This window comes from Toxorhynchites rutilus, chromosome 3, assembly GCF_029784135.1.
Source record: "Toxorhynchites rutilus septentrionalis strain SRP chromosome 3, ASM2978413v1, whole genome shotgun sequence".
Taxonomy (NCBI): domain Eukaryota; kingdom Metazoa; phylum Arthropoda; class Insecta; order Diptera; family Culicidae; genus Toxorhynchites; species Toxorhynchites rutilus.
The window spans coordinates 289448233-289461639 of record NC_073746.1 but is presented as its reverse complement, the minus strand read 5'-3'; the positions used below and the strand labels follow the sequence as shown (position 1 = coordinate 289461639).

Genomic DNA, 13407 nt, shown 5'->3' with positions numbered 1-13407 from the left:
TTGTTTAGGAGCTATTAACGCTCAAAATCTCGGTCTCCGGCGTAACGCTTTCGTTTTCGAAACTTTGATTTTACACCCCGGTATAGAAATGAAAGACGTAGTCCTACGTCAAAATACCAGTGCAATATCACATATCTCTCTCAGCTCACATTTCTCTCTTATACTCCCTCAGAGCATATTACGGTAATCAGTGCTTGTAACGAAGCTTCGCGCTCATGAAGGAAATTATCACGATTCTTATGTGGATGTTAGGTGTTGTGTAACGGGAAGGTCATCGGTCGGTACAACGGGACGGGGTTTTTACGGACAGCTATTCGTGAATGTCTTTCCCTGTCTACTCAGCTCTGGACGGTCCAACAGAGGTACTGCACGTGCACCGGCAAATCAGAAGGGAACCTTCTAGCAATAGCAGATTACTTCATTCGTGGGGAAAACCGAACCATAGCTACCAGTAACCAACGAAATTGCAGGAAAAAAAACTACGGGTTTCCGGAAGCTAGCAACACTCAACCTTTTACTTCCGTTTTACGTAAGGATAGTCCCATTTGATATCTATCATGACATGGTTTTTTTACTCTGATTTTCCAATTAACGCGGTTTTTTTACGAGGTACGTATCCCCGGGGAAAAAAACCTGGGTGTATTTGCAATGCCAATTTCCCCCGGTTACCTTGGTTTTGATAACTCTGTTAGGAAATACATATCGGTAGGAACAAAAGTTCCTCCTACTTTATGTATCTGCAATGCCGATTTCCTCCAGGCAGCCTGGTTTTGATGTCTCTGTTAGGGAACACATTTCGGTGGGAGCAAAAGCTACTACTACTTTAATGTATTTGCAATGCCGGTTTCCCACAGGTTAGGACGTCTCTGTTAGGGACCCGCCGCAGGTGTCATCAATTTCGACCAATCAGAAGTGGATATTTCCGTTAGGATATGGGTTGAGATTTCTCAATTGTTCGATAGTTAGTTTCATGGCATATATTATTTTCTTCAATTTTAAAAAATGTTATGGAGTAACGAAATCGATTGACGCAAAAATTTCATCAATCCATCATGAAATTACTGAGTAATAAGCGTTTGAAATTGGACAATTTTCACGATGTGCTCGATTTTCGATTTTCAATTTGTACCCCAATTCGTTCCCGAAAGACGTAATCCTACGTCAAAATCAATACAACGAAAACGAAAACTAATTTATTTCCAGATGTGATATTTTTTGAAAGAAGACTAAATCATTGGCTTTAATTTGATATATCGATTATTCGAATCGGTCCGGTCAAAGAAGCCAACCTTCTTGATTTTTCATGATTTTCATGGCATGTTTTTGGCATGTTCCCTGATATCCCGACAGATCCTGAACGTTTCCTGATTTTTCAAAAATGATCCTGATTTTCCCTGACTTTGTGGTTGATTTGTTGATTTGATCATTGCAAATCGTTCTAGACTGAAATTTTTAGAATTATTTTTACTGCGCAAAAATTTTCCGAGACTTTTCAAAACCGGGCTGGATAATTTCAGGAAACCAAAATTCCTGACGAATTCAAGAAATTATAACAAGATTGAGTTTGAGGAACAATATTACCTTATCAGCAATTCCATGTTATTGTATGATGTGTATGTACGAGTAGTAGTCAAGTTATTGATTTTCATCAACGTTTCAGAGTGTAATATTATTTGAATTAAAAGTCAATATAATAAGATTTTATATAACATATGCTCGTCAGATTCAAAATCAACTTTAGTGGTGAAACTATAGTAAATATATTTATAATCGATTCAATTTACGTCAAAATTTGAAAAGTATTCAACAATTCATCCACTGCCGATATGCTTTCCTCATTAGGTGAGTTCCATGGTGAGATTCATTCCAAAGTATGGATTATAAATTTAAAAAAATTCTGAATATTTATTTCTCTGCAATTCACTGGAAGTTTTGGGGAAAATATAAACGATCGAAAAATTTCTACAAAATTCTCTCAATGCGACAATTGTTGCGTTTGTGCCGTGCACTGAAGGAAAAACGGCCACAAAGTCACGAGCCAAGACACGATAAAGTTATTTTGCAGCACGACAATGCTCGGCCGAATGTCGTGAAACCGGTCAAAACATACTTGGAAACACTGAAATGGGATGTTCTATTCCACCCGTCGTATTCTCCAGACATTGCTTCGTCCGAATACTTCCTTCTTCGATCGATGCAACATGGCTGGGTTGACCAGCACTTGTCCAATTTTGATGAAGTCAAAAATTGGATCGATTCGTGGTTAGCCGACAAACCGGTCAATTATTTCCGCAAAGAGATCCGTGAATTGCCAGAAAGATGGGTAAAAGTTGTGACTAGCGATGGGCAATACTTTGAATATCAAATTTGTAACAATTTTTGCAAAATAAAGCATTAATTTTCGAAAAAAAAACCAAGAAACTTACCGGTACTCCTATTGGAAAAAAAAAAACATTTTTGGAAAAAAGGAGAGAAAAAATGATTTTTCGTACCAGCCTTAAGTGTAAATGAACGCTCTAATGGCATGGCATGGAATGGCTGTATATTAGAGTGCCAATGAAAATGGTCATCTCGAGTTTCAAAAAGTTACCCCATAAAAAATTTCACCACCTCGAAAAAACACCCTACGCCAAATATCAGCTCAATCGGACTTAAGGGAGAGTGGTGCAAAGCGGTCAAAGTTTGACTTTTTTGAAAATCGAAAAATCACCCAAGGGGAGATTTTAAGACTTTTGGCATAAATTTTTTTAAAAACCCCGATTTCCGCTGATTTTTCGATTTTCAAAAAACTCAAATTTTAACGTCTGCTACATCAGTAAATGAAGTCCGAATGAGCTAATATTTTGCATAGGGTATATTATTGTGCAAATCAACATTTCGTAGCAATTTCCGAATGAAAAATTCGAGGGGTTGTATCCGAGAAACAACCGCTTAGGACGTAGGACTACGCAATCTATCTTTTTCTTTTTTTGGAAATTTGTTGGTTTATCATTTCGGATATTATTTGCGAATACGTCGAAATTTCATGAATAACTCTTTGGTAAAAAGTCCCGGGGAACCTGTAACGGTTTAATGGCTTGCGTAGTTTTGTAGAATCGTTTCGAGAAGAAACGATTCTTTCTTGCTTTTGCGAGAACAATACACTAATTAGTCATATGTCGCAATTTGTTTCTTTATATCAATACACGCATTGCACTGAGTATTCAACAAGAGACATCTTCCATGCACCGCTATTCAACAAGCATCAAACACGTGTCTAACAGAGGCACACAGTTGAGGCGTTAAAAATGAAACATCACGAGAATGGCCGTTTATGAACAATCGTTTCTCGACTCTCGGTCAAAACCGTCAAAATATTCGCTAGCGGGGAAACCTAAAACACAAAACGAGCAGAATAAGCGACCTTTGTTGTTTAGGGCACAGAAAGATTCTGAGAATTTTCCTCAGAGGAGATACAATACTTATATGCTACCGACAGCTAACATACTATGCAAGAGTTTAATTCGCAAATATTTTCTTTCCGCTATCCCCCTTCGTTGTTTCTATTCTAGCGGCTGCATAAGTTGCCCGTTATTGACAGCTCTGTTCGGGAAAGCACACAAATGGACAGAACAAATGTATGGGCAAAAGGGAATGCTTCCTATTTTCATCAATTTAAGCTATATACAGATTATGGGATTGTAATGTATAGCATATAAAACAAATCTTAGAAAATTTCCAAAACAATTGGTATGCAAATCGTTAAAATCCGTTCGCAGCAAAAATAGTTATTAACGTTAACTTTATTTCATAAAAACGTGACCTGTTTTCTGATTTGACTACCTTAATGTATGACGTAGTCCTACGTCAAAACCGAGATAACTATTTTTATTGGTACCCTCATAAATCAGTTCGTATAACTAGAACAGTTACAAAAACTCAATTCAAAAACAATTGTCCTCAGAGTATTAGGTCAAGTTTCTGTGTTTACTTCTACACTTCTACTTTTATTTTACTCCGTCTCGCACAACACATACCGAACCGATTCGCACTCGTTTCTGAACGATTCGATGTACTTCGGTTCGGTTGTGTCAGTCGAATCACTCGACTGTATCGCGCCGAGTTTCACTCCTGTAATAACAAAAATAAACGAGGCGAACGAAATTATGTTCGACTCGTCTAATGGAATAGAGCCCTATATTTCGTGCCATACATACTATCAAAAAAAATTCTTTGAATAATTACATTGCAAATGAAGCAAGGGTCGCATCGGTTCTTATTTTGTATAAGAAAATCAAACTCACTGAAATCAGATAGTCAAATGAATATAAATGCAGAACAGCTTATGCCTGAAGCGCTCATTGGTCTGTTGAATGTGCGGTTTATTGCCTTGCACCCGACAACCTTTCCTGCCATTATTGTGTTTGTCCCCAATCAATAAGCAGGAATGTTTCAAATCATCTCCTCGCCCGAAGAGTAAGCATTGGAGTCGGGTGTGGGGCAGATAACAATATAAACCACATTTTTATTCAGCTACATCACGTTGCAACAATATTGATATAGATTGAAGAACTTTATCAAGGCGGCGGGGCATGTGTTCTCGAAGATGGAACCAAAACCACATATGCATCGAAAGCGCTTACATTGTGTCATCCTTTCGGCTATGCACGGAAGAGGGTGTCCTCTAGCAGGGGGCATGTTTTCCTTCCGTTGCGCTCAACCGTTCCAACAATCCAGCGGTATCCGTTCTACTCGTATAGCGAAAGTTCAAGACAGGACACGCTTCGATATGTGTATGTTTGCGAGTGTGGGTTTTTGACATTGGCAACTATCTAAATTTTATCGACTGATGCATTTCCAGTCTGGTCCGACTGATATTTTTGGGTTGTTAGTGAAATATGTGAGTATCACGGGATGTCTGATAAGAGAAATCATTGATCTTGTTTTTTTCTCAATTGAATGGATGTCACCCATTCATTCAGAGTTTCAATGATTTCATGGAAGCTTTATAATCACAGTTGATTACAGTCACATCAAACTGAAATCATGGTAGGTCTGAATGGTAGCGATACATCGGGAAGTAATAATCAATCGTTTTTATCCCCGGTATCTGTCGAGCAAGATGGAACAAACATACAAAGTAGACATATTGCACTGCATGACAGCAGCTGTGGCGTGAGTGTGTGGTACATATTTTTCAACATCATTACAAGCAATATATTTATGAAGCATGTCTATATTGTCTACTATTTCCATTCAACCCGTTCTCCCATCGCATGAGACGGAATGTTCGCTCATCGTTCATCGTTGTTCTGATCCCTCCGTCTCCTAAGCGAACTAGAAATTGCTGGTGTCATAGCGTTGAGTGGGTGGTTGGCGCGTCATACGAACTGTTCCGAAGCGACATCGTTGAGAAACAAGTTTGCAGATGCGACGGAAAGGATCTTACTTGCCGCCACAGACACTCTTGCCGGTAATGCATTAACGGTGTATACCGGGGGAAAACAAGAATTCCGGCCTTGTTATAAGCGAAATGAACACACATACCTATCTTCTATTACTTCGCTACTGTCTTCGAACTGTTCCATTTCGATGCGTACACGACTCCCGTTGTGATCTCATGAACCTGGTTGTTCAACTATTGTGCTAGATTCCCTGTAGCGAAGGCTGCGGTTGGAGTACAATCTTCATCACAAACAGGAAGTCTGTCCCGGTAAACATAAGATCCGCAAGACATGATTGTAATCATCTATCATATGCAATGAGAATTTTGTTTTCCAATTCAATACGTTTCTGCGAAATCATCGCATTCGTTAATTATGAACATGATTTTATGATGTAACCAGTAGGACCTCAAAAAAAAAACAAAATCCATGGTTCACTCGTTTCCATTCATCCTGCTTGGATTCTACTTTCCTCGTGGACCTTGCATTGGTCGCAACTTATCATGAAATATTCAGTCATCCCAATCGTACCCACAGAACCCACAACAGCGAAGTTCAACCAATATTACTGAACCATGTGTGCGATTGCGCTTGCTCTTTCCTCCCGCACAATATCGGTGGGTTTCTACGTTTCAATTATTTCCATAATTGCCGGCATACGTGGAAGAAAAAATAAGAGACATATATGATAAGCCGATCGCGGCGAAAAAGTTGGTGGCGTTAAAAGTATCCGGTGGCACGCCTCCGTAGTGAGAGAAAATGACCTATCGATTTGTTTTCATTAAATCTGTGTAAAGTCCCCGCATTTTCACGGGAAAATTGACCCAAACGATGAAACGTTTAAATTTGTTTTTTGACGTAGGACTACGTCTTTCATTTCTATACCGGGGTGTAGAATTAAAGTTTCGAAAACGAAAGCGTTACGCCGGAGACCGAGATTTTGAGCGTTAATAGCTCTTAAAAAACTGAACGAAATGGTATAATAAACACTTCATTCGAAAGATAAAATGTCTACGCGTCATATACTTGTTACTTTTACACCCAAAAACTTGTTTCAATAGTCTTAAAATTGCTTTCAAAACAGGCTATTGAAATCACCAATCGGTATATAAGCGAGCGCCGCTCGTAAACCCACTCAGTTATGATTGAACAGCGTTTGTCGCTTTTGTTGTGAAGCTAATTTCGTTTATCATGAAAGCGCTGATGAACGGTGTCACCAAGAGCCTGTTTGTGCACCTTAGGCCAGAAGGGAATCCATCAGGAGGAGAGTGATGCCACGGTTCCGCTTGAAACATCGGAGCAGCCGCCACAAACACATACACGCGCGGAATTCTCGTTGCTATCATCGTTGCTGGGAAATAATCTGCCAGTTCTCTGGGAATTGAATTGAAAATTGTTTTCTATCCATATAACACTGCAACCAGATACATTTGGTTTTGTGATTTTTCTATCAATCGCAATTAACAGGAAAGCTTCTGAATATTTTTTTCCCCATCAGTGAAAAATTTTCGTATCCAATATTGGATGCATAACATGAAAAACGGAAAATGTTTCATATCGCGAAAATCAAGTCATTTTCGAGCGATTATTTGCTTTCTACTAATATAATGCAGCGACCAAATACATTTCGTTTTGGAATTTTTCAATCAAGTGCGATCAACGTAAGACCGCGTCTTTCGGCAATTTATTAGAGATGCAATGAATCTTTAGAAATTCCCGCTCTACGCGCACTGGCAAACAATGTTTACTCAACAATTTCTCAAACGAGAAATGGGTGTTGTGAGAAAGGATTAGCGAAAGGATGAAATCCATTTCCATGGCACCTATCGGTATCGAATTATTAACGAAACCACGATTTTCGCTAAATGCTCCTTTCAGTTCGTTTACTTTCACAAATTTGTGTACTATCCTCGCAAAACGCGTCACATCATGCCCAAGGACATTCAGCTGGCCCGTCGAATCCAAGGAGAGGGTGCTATATTAGCTTAGCATATAATCAACGGCCCTTTTCAGGGCTCCAAATTTGATGGATTAGAATTCAGAAAAGTTTTTTGCAGGCCAAACCGAAGCGAGAATTTTCGTTTGGATGCCATACAGCATCGAGAAAATTCCGGAAAGATCTAATCGTTGCTGAAAAATAATCTGCCAGTTCCCTGGGAATTGAAAAATACATTCATGCGAAAGAGTTTATTTTAATGTTTTCTAACCATATAACACAGCGACCAAATACATTTGATTTCGTAATTTTTCAATCAAGTGTAATTAGCTGGAGAGCTTCTGAAGATTATTCTTTCCCATCAGTAGGATATCTTCGTATCCAATATTATATGCGCGCGCAACGGAAAATGTTTCGTATCGCGAAAATTATATAATTTTCAATCGATTATTGCTCAGTCGCCGAAATTTTCATACTCAGAGAGTTCATTCTCCTCTAGTTAGCCTTCCAAGTTACCATCGTAAACCACACCTTCTCTCGATTCAATCACGCACGAAAAGCATACTTAAATTCTGGTGGTGAAACCCATTCATTTTTCGTGAGGCGTCGTGCACAAATTACGTAACGCGATAAGGGGGGAGGGGGTAGATGTTGGGTTACTTTCTGTTTATTAGAGATAGGAAATTGCGTTACGTAATTTGTGCACGACGCCTGAGGTCATCGACAAGATATCATCGTTACTGAACGAGCTGAACGGCGAGGGATCGAGGGATTCATTACCTGGCCTGACCTGACCTGAAATGCAATCAGTTTGTTTTAACTGTGAGGGAGCGCAGAAAAGTCGATCGATCAAAAGCAGAAGAGAAGGTGACCAAGAGAGTATCAGCATCGAAATACGGGGCCTAGGGAAGACATCGAAGCAGCCGCCACACACACACACACACACATACACGCGCGCAACTCTTTTCGTTTGCTGGTTATCGAGAAGAAACCTGGAAAGAAATGATCGTTGCTGAAAAATAATCTGCCAGTTCCCCTTGGAATTGAAAATTACATTCAAGCGAGTTTATTCTAATGTTTTCTATCCATATAATACTGCGACCACATACATTTGGTTTTGTGATTTGTCAATCAAGTGCAGTTAGCAGGAAAGCTTCTGAAGATTATTCTTCAGAACAAGGTTTTTTGTATCCAATATTGGATGCATAAAACCTTGAGCCTCCAACGTAACGCTCTCGTTTTTGAAGTCACCCAAATATTTATTTATTCATTCATTCAGTGTGGATTAGATTCAACTTCAAACAAATGATCTCTAAATCAACGATAGTCCTACGTCACCCTTGCGGTTATACCATAGATATAACCCACTTCCTGTTTTTAGCAATTGAAACAATTTTTTAGATCAATAAGTAGAAATCATTTCAATCCTGGACATTTTATCTTCTGAATGAAGTGATTTTCATACTCAGGGCTTGGAAATATTGAGCCTATGAAATAATATTGAAAATAAATTTTTATCAGTGTAACGCGCTCATTTCTCTTGTCGGTACTGCTGTCATTCATCCGACGTCAAACAAATCTACTACTGTGTTCATTCATATTCATTCTGTTGTATCTGAGCTTTCTTTAAAGCTCGAGTCATGTGACTTCATTTTCTTTCATTCATTGCCATCGAATTGTCAGGAATTTTGTGACCGTTCATTCTCAATATCCTGACAAGTTTGTGATTTTTTCATTGAGACAGTGTTTATTGATTATTTAGTGACATATTCTGTTAATTTAAACCGTTATTTCTGAAGTTACTCCGAAATGGCAACCAAAATCAGTGGTTCAAATGGAAATGCCAACAAGAGAGCGAGATCTGCACGCACATTTACAGAAATCGCTAAAGACTACATTGGCTTGGACGGGGAGGAAGCATTTTGCAAAATCGATCCGACTAGCGAATGCAAACTTCGTCAACCAAAGCTGGATGTTGGCAATTTCATCCGCCATTTCCGATCGCAACACCCGGAATTATCTACCGAATACGGTTTGCTGAAAGAGTTCGATTAGTCTGCGAAGAAAGCTCGACTTATCCCCAAGCGTCTGGTTCCAGTTGATCATCAACTATTAGTTGAGTATGTGATCAAAATGATCGCTAACCGGAATCTTCCCATTTCGTTCGTCGATTGGGATGAAACAAAACTACTTCTGGATCGATTGTCCGAGGCTGTTGGACCAGGAATTTCATTCAATGGGAAGATAGCTAAGAATCATCTGCAAGCAGCTGCGGGAAAAGTGAAAAGTGCGATAGCTGACGAGATGAAAAATAAGCTTATCTCGATTAAGCTCGACTCCGCAAGTCGCCATAACCGCCACGTATTGTGCATAAATGCTCAATATTGCATACGCGACGAGATTGTCATTCGGACGTTGGATAAGATTTAGTTTGAGTAGCTATGTAAAACCGTTAATGAAAAGCTTCATATTATAGGTATACTTGAAATCAAAGAGAGTCAGACTGCCAACTTACTGAAACAAAAAATTATGAATACGTTGACAAGCTACGGAATGACCCTCGACCAAGTATTTTCAATGGTAGTAGATAACGGTGCTAATATGTTGGCAGCCGTCAGAAAACTGAAGGAGGAATTGGTCATGTTGTCTTTGCGAGAAGATGATGATAGCGAAGAAAATTTCGAGTCAAACGACACACTTACGGCCAGCCTGTGCGAGGTGTTCAGAGAGCGATTAAATCTCATCAGGTGTGCTGCACACACGTTGCAGCTAGCTGTTTTGGACGTAGTAAATAAAAGCAATGACTTCATTAAGGAAATAACGGAAATAGCGAAAAAATGCAAAAACGTCAAATACACGACAAATTTCGGTCATCACAATGCCACTTACCCGCCAACTTGGTGCCAGACGCGGTGGGGCGGCATTTATGTAATGATAAGCAGCTTCCTGAAGCAGAAACAGTTTTTCGAACAGTTGGCTGAACAATTTGCAGAACTAGGTACTATCAGGTTTTCTGATGAAATATAATATTTTCGATTTACCAGCAATATTTTATTCGTTACAGATCTCTCAAGCCACTGGGAGTTTATTGAAAGTTATGCAGAAGCATTCAAGCCAGTGTACATATGCTCTAAAAATCTGCAGGGTTCACACATATCGCTTTCAGATTTTTATATAGCATGGTTGATTGCTATAGGCGAAGTTCGTCGATTTCATAAAAATCCGTTGGCTATGAAACTCTATGAAACTCTTCAGAGCAGGCTTTCCAAGCTACGACTGTCTCAAGCTTTCAGAATGGCCCTGTACTTGGATCCAAGACTGAATTTTGTCAATTCAGCTATTTTCAACGGCAAAGAAAAGGAGCTTATTCAGGTATGTCAAATTGAAAAATAAATTATTTCCAAAATTGTACTGATGCATTCGATTATTCTAGGGTTTCATCACAGAAACTTGGAACTACATATGTCGACTCAATAATACTGACGATAATGCTGCCTCTTCAACTACTACGTCTTCATCATCTGATACCATGGATGCAAGCGATGGCTACATCACCGAGCTTCTCGGGGGTTCAATTGCTGCTGAAGTAGACACAAATCAATCAGCATTCAAACTTCAGCTCAAAGCGCTGGATATCGAGCCTCGCCAGAAGCATAACTTCGATGTTTGGAAACATTGGATCAAAAGAAAGAGTTCGCATCCTGAACTTTACGCAGTGGCCAAGGTTGTATTTGCTACTCCTTCTAGTCAAGTATCAGTGGAAAGGGCATTTAGCGCACTCGCACTGGTGCTCTCTAACCAGAGAACATGCTTGAAGGAAGAGACTGTGGCCAATATTATGATCATCAAACTGAATAAAGACGCCTTCGATCAGATACTGCCAATACTATATAAATGGAAGGATGTCGCCACCTCGGTGGCAACTGAGCCATTGTAGATTCGAATGCTTCGATTTTTCCTACGTAAAATGAAAATAAAATAAATTTATATTTTTTTAGCCATTTCTCAAATATTTTTATTTCAACTGTAGCTGAATCCACTTTTTGTTTAGTTACGCAATCTTGCACCTCTTGTCTTTCTTAATTTAATTTGAATCCAAATCCAGGAGTACCGTTCCTAATACATATTGTTAAAAATATTCCCCACGGATGACGTTCGCTTCATGTTGGGAAATGCTCTCACGAAATCTTCCATCTAAACAATCGTCTTATCGATGAACCTATCAAAGAGGAAACCCATATGTCAGCAGACTTGAGCCGACGATTCACTGCCACTCTCCCATTGGTAACTTGCACCGAAACGTCTCCAATTGTTACACCAGGGAATCCCAGTTCTTGCTTAGTATCGAGTGTAAGCCCTTTTTGTATTGCTCGAATAGATAATCGATAAACTGATGTAGTCGATAGAAAATGGGATCACGAATCGCTGTCGATAATTCACCGATCCCCCCAGGTCCTTCCAGGTACAAAATGTCTGGATCATGAGCGAATCCTAACAAATTATGCAACATCGAATGGATATTTCCATAGTATGGCATATTCACAGATAGAATAGAGTAGAATAGATTTTCCATTAGATTTCCGAGGATGTCTATACCGTTACTATCTTCGAGAGGGAGGCGTTCACCATCCGGCTGAAATGAGAAATACTGAAACATATATCCAAATTAACGATTAACGTTTAATACCTCAACTACTGTTCGTGATTGGATTGCATCCATAAATCAATTTTCAATTTCCAAAATTGTTTCAACTGCATCAGCTGGTCTATTTACGTGCAGTAATCAATTTTTTTATAGAACATTTTTTATCAAAAATATCGAAATACTTACGCTTAGCGATGTATTTCTATTCCCCGATGCATAGGTCTTGTTTGTGGCACTGTTCAAAATTTTAGGGAAGTAGGGCTTCGGAACAGGTTTAAGATTCACCCCGATATATTCCCGGAAGTAAGCCATTCGTTGTTCTACATCCGCCTGTGAAACCGTATAATTCAACGGAATATCAATGGCCATTCGTTGTGACTGCTCCACCACAAATTCTTCCTCTCGCACTCTGGGAGACAGAGCGGTTCCCGCGGACGGGCCATCAAACACAGGAATCCTGTTCTCCAATCGGACATGATGAATGAATGTAGATTTTTATTTGCAAATCAATCGTATATATAGAAAGACAAAACTGAATGTTAACTGCTGCGAAGCATCGCTTTTATAGTTTGCAATTTGCATACCTGGTTAGGTGAATAAACTTCTATAACAGTATGACAGTGTCCGAGAACGATGTTGATATTGAATGAACTGGTGCATTAATATCAATGAATGGCAAAACTTGGGATATTTCTTTTTGTTTACATTTCGTGAACGCAGAGCAGAGCGAAAGAGGAAATGAACGAAAGTGAATGAATCAACTGTCAGTGGCTTGCTGTTATTGTGAGGCTTGGCGTTGGTTCATTTTCGATATCCCGAATACAATGGTATAATGATCAAAGGTGGTCTTAAATTTCAGCTGAAAAAATTGATGTGAAACTGATATTTCCAAGCACTGTTTCATACCATTTCGTTCAGCCGCCAAAGAGTTATTAGCGTTCAAAAACTTGCACTCCAAGCGTCACCAGTGTTTGCCAAATGATCCACTCATTGAAAAAATCGCTTTCGTTCGTTCAAATATGATCTTTCAGGAAACATTTCCCCCAGCGGTATTCATTTATTGCTTTGCACTTGCCTGTGCAGTGGGTTTCGCTATAGTAGAGCGGGACGATATATGCGGTTCAAACTTGTATGCAGGTTTCGAAAATGGTATGCGATGTTTGATACAGATCGGATATGCAATCAACAGTCTTCGTTCCTCTCTCAGTTTAATCACTAAATATTACACAAGTGATTACTGACATTCATACAAGTATCTGAATGATCCTCTCATATTTGGTTATATGTTCGTGAGAGTTTACTTGCATGACACATTGTGTATCATTCGATTTTGATCGAAATCCAAACACTGCGTCACGCTCACGTTTCCAAAACTTTGAACTTACACCCCGGTACAGAAAGGA

General features: G+C 39.3%; 1 protein-coding gene across 1 annotated transcript; it reads left to right on the top strand.

The window, feature by feature from the left end:
- LOC129779063 (uncharacterized) lies at positions 1-11317 on the top strand. The gene is made up of 3 exons (XM_055786319.1): positions 1-10357; positions 10424-10731; positions 10793-11317. The coding sequence occupies exons 1-3, from the start codon at positions 9889-9891 to the stop codon at positions 11294-11296; spliced, it is 1281 nt and encodes a 426-aa protein (XP_055642294.1). The 5' UTR covers positions 1-9888; the 3' UTR covers positions 11297-11317.
- Positions 11318-13407: the final 2090 nt, after the last annotated feature.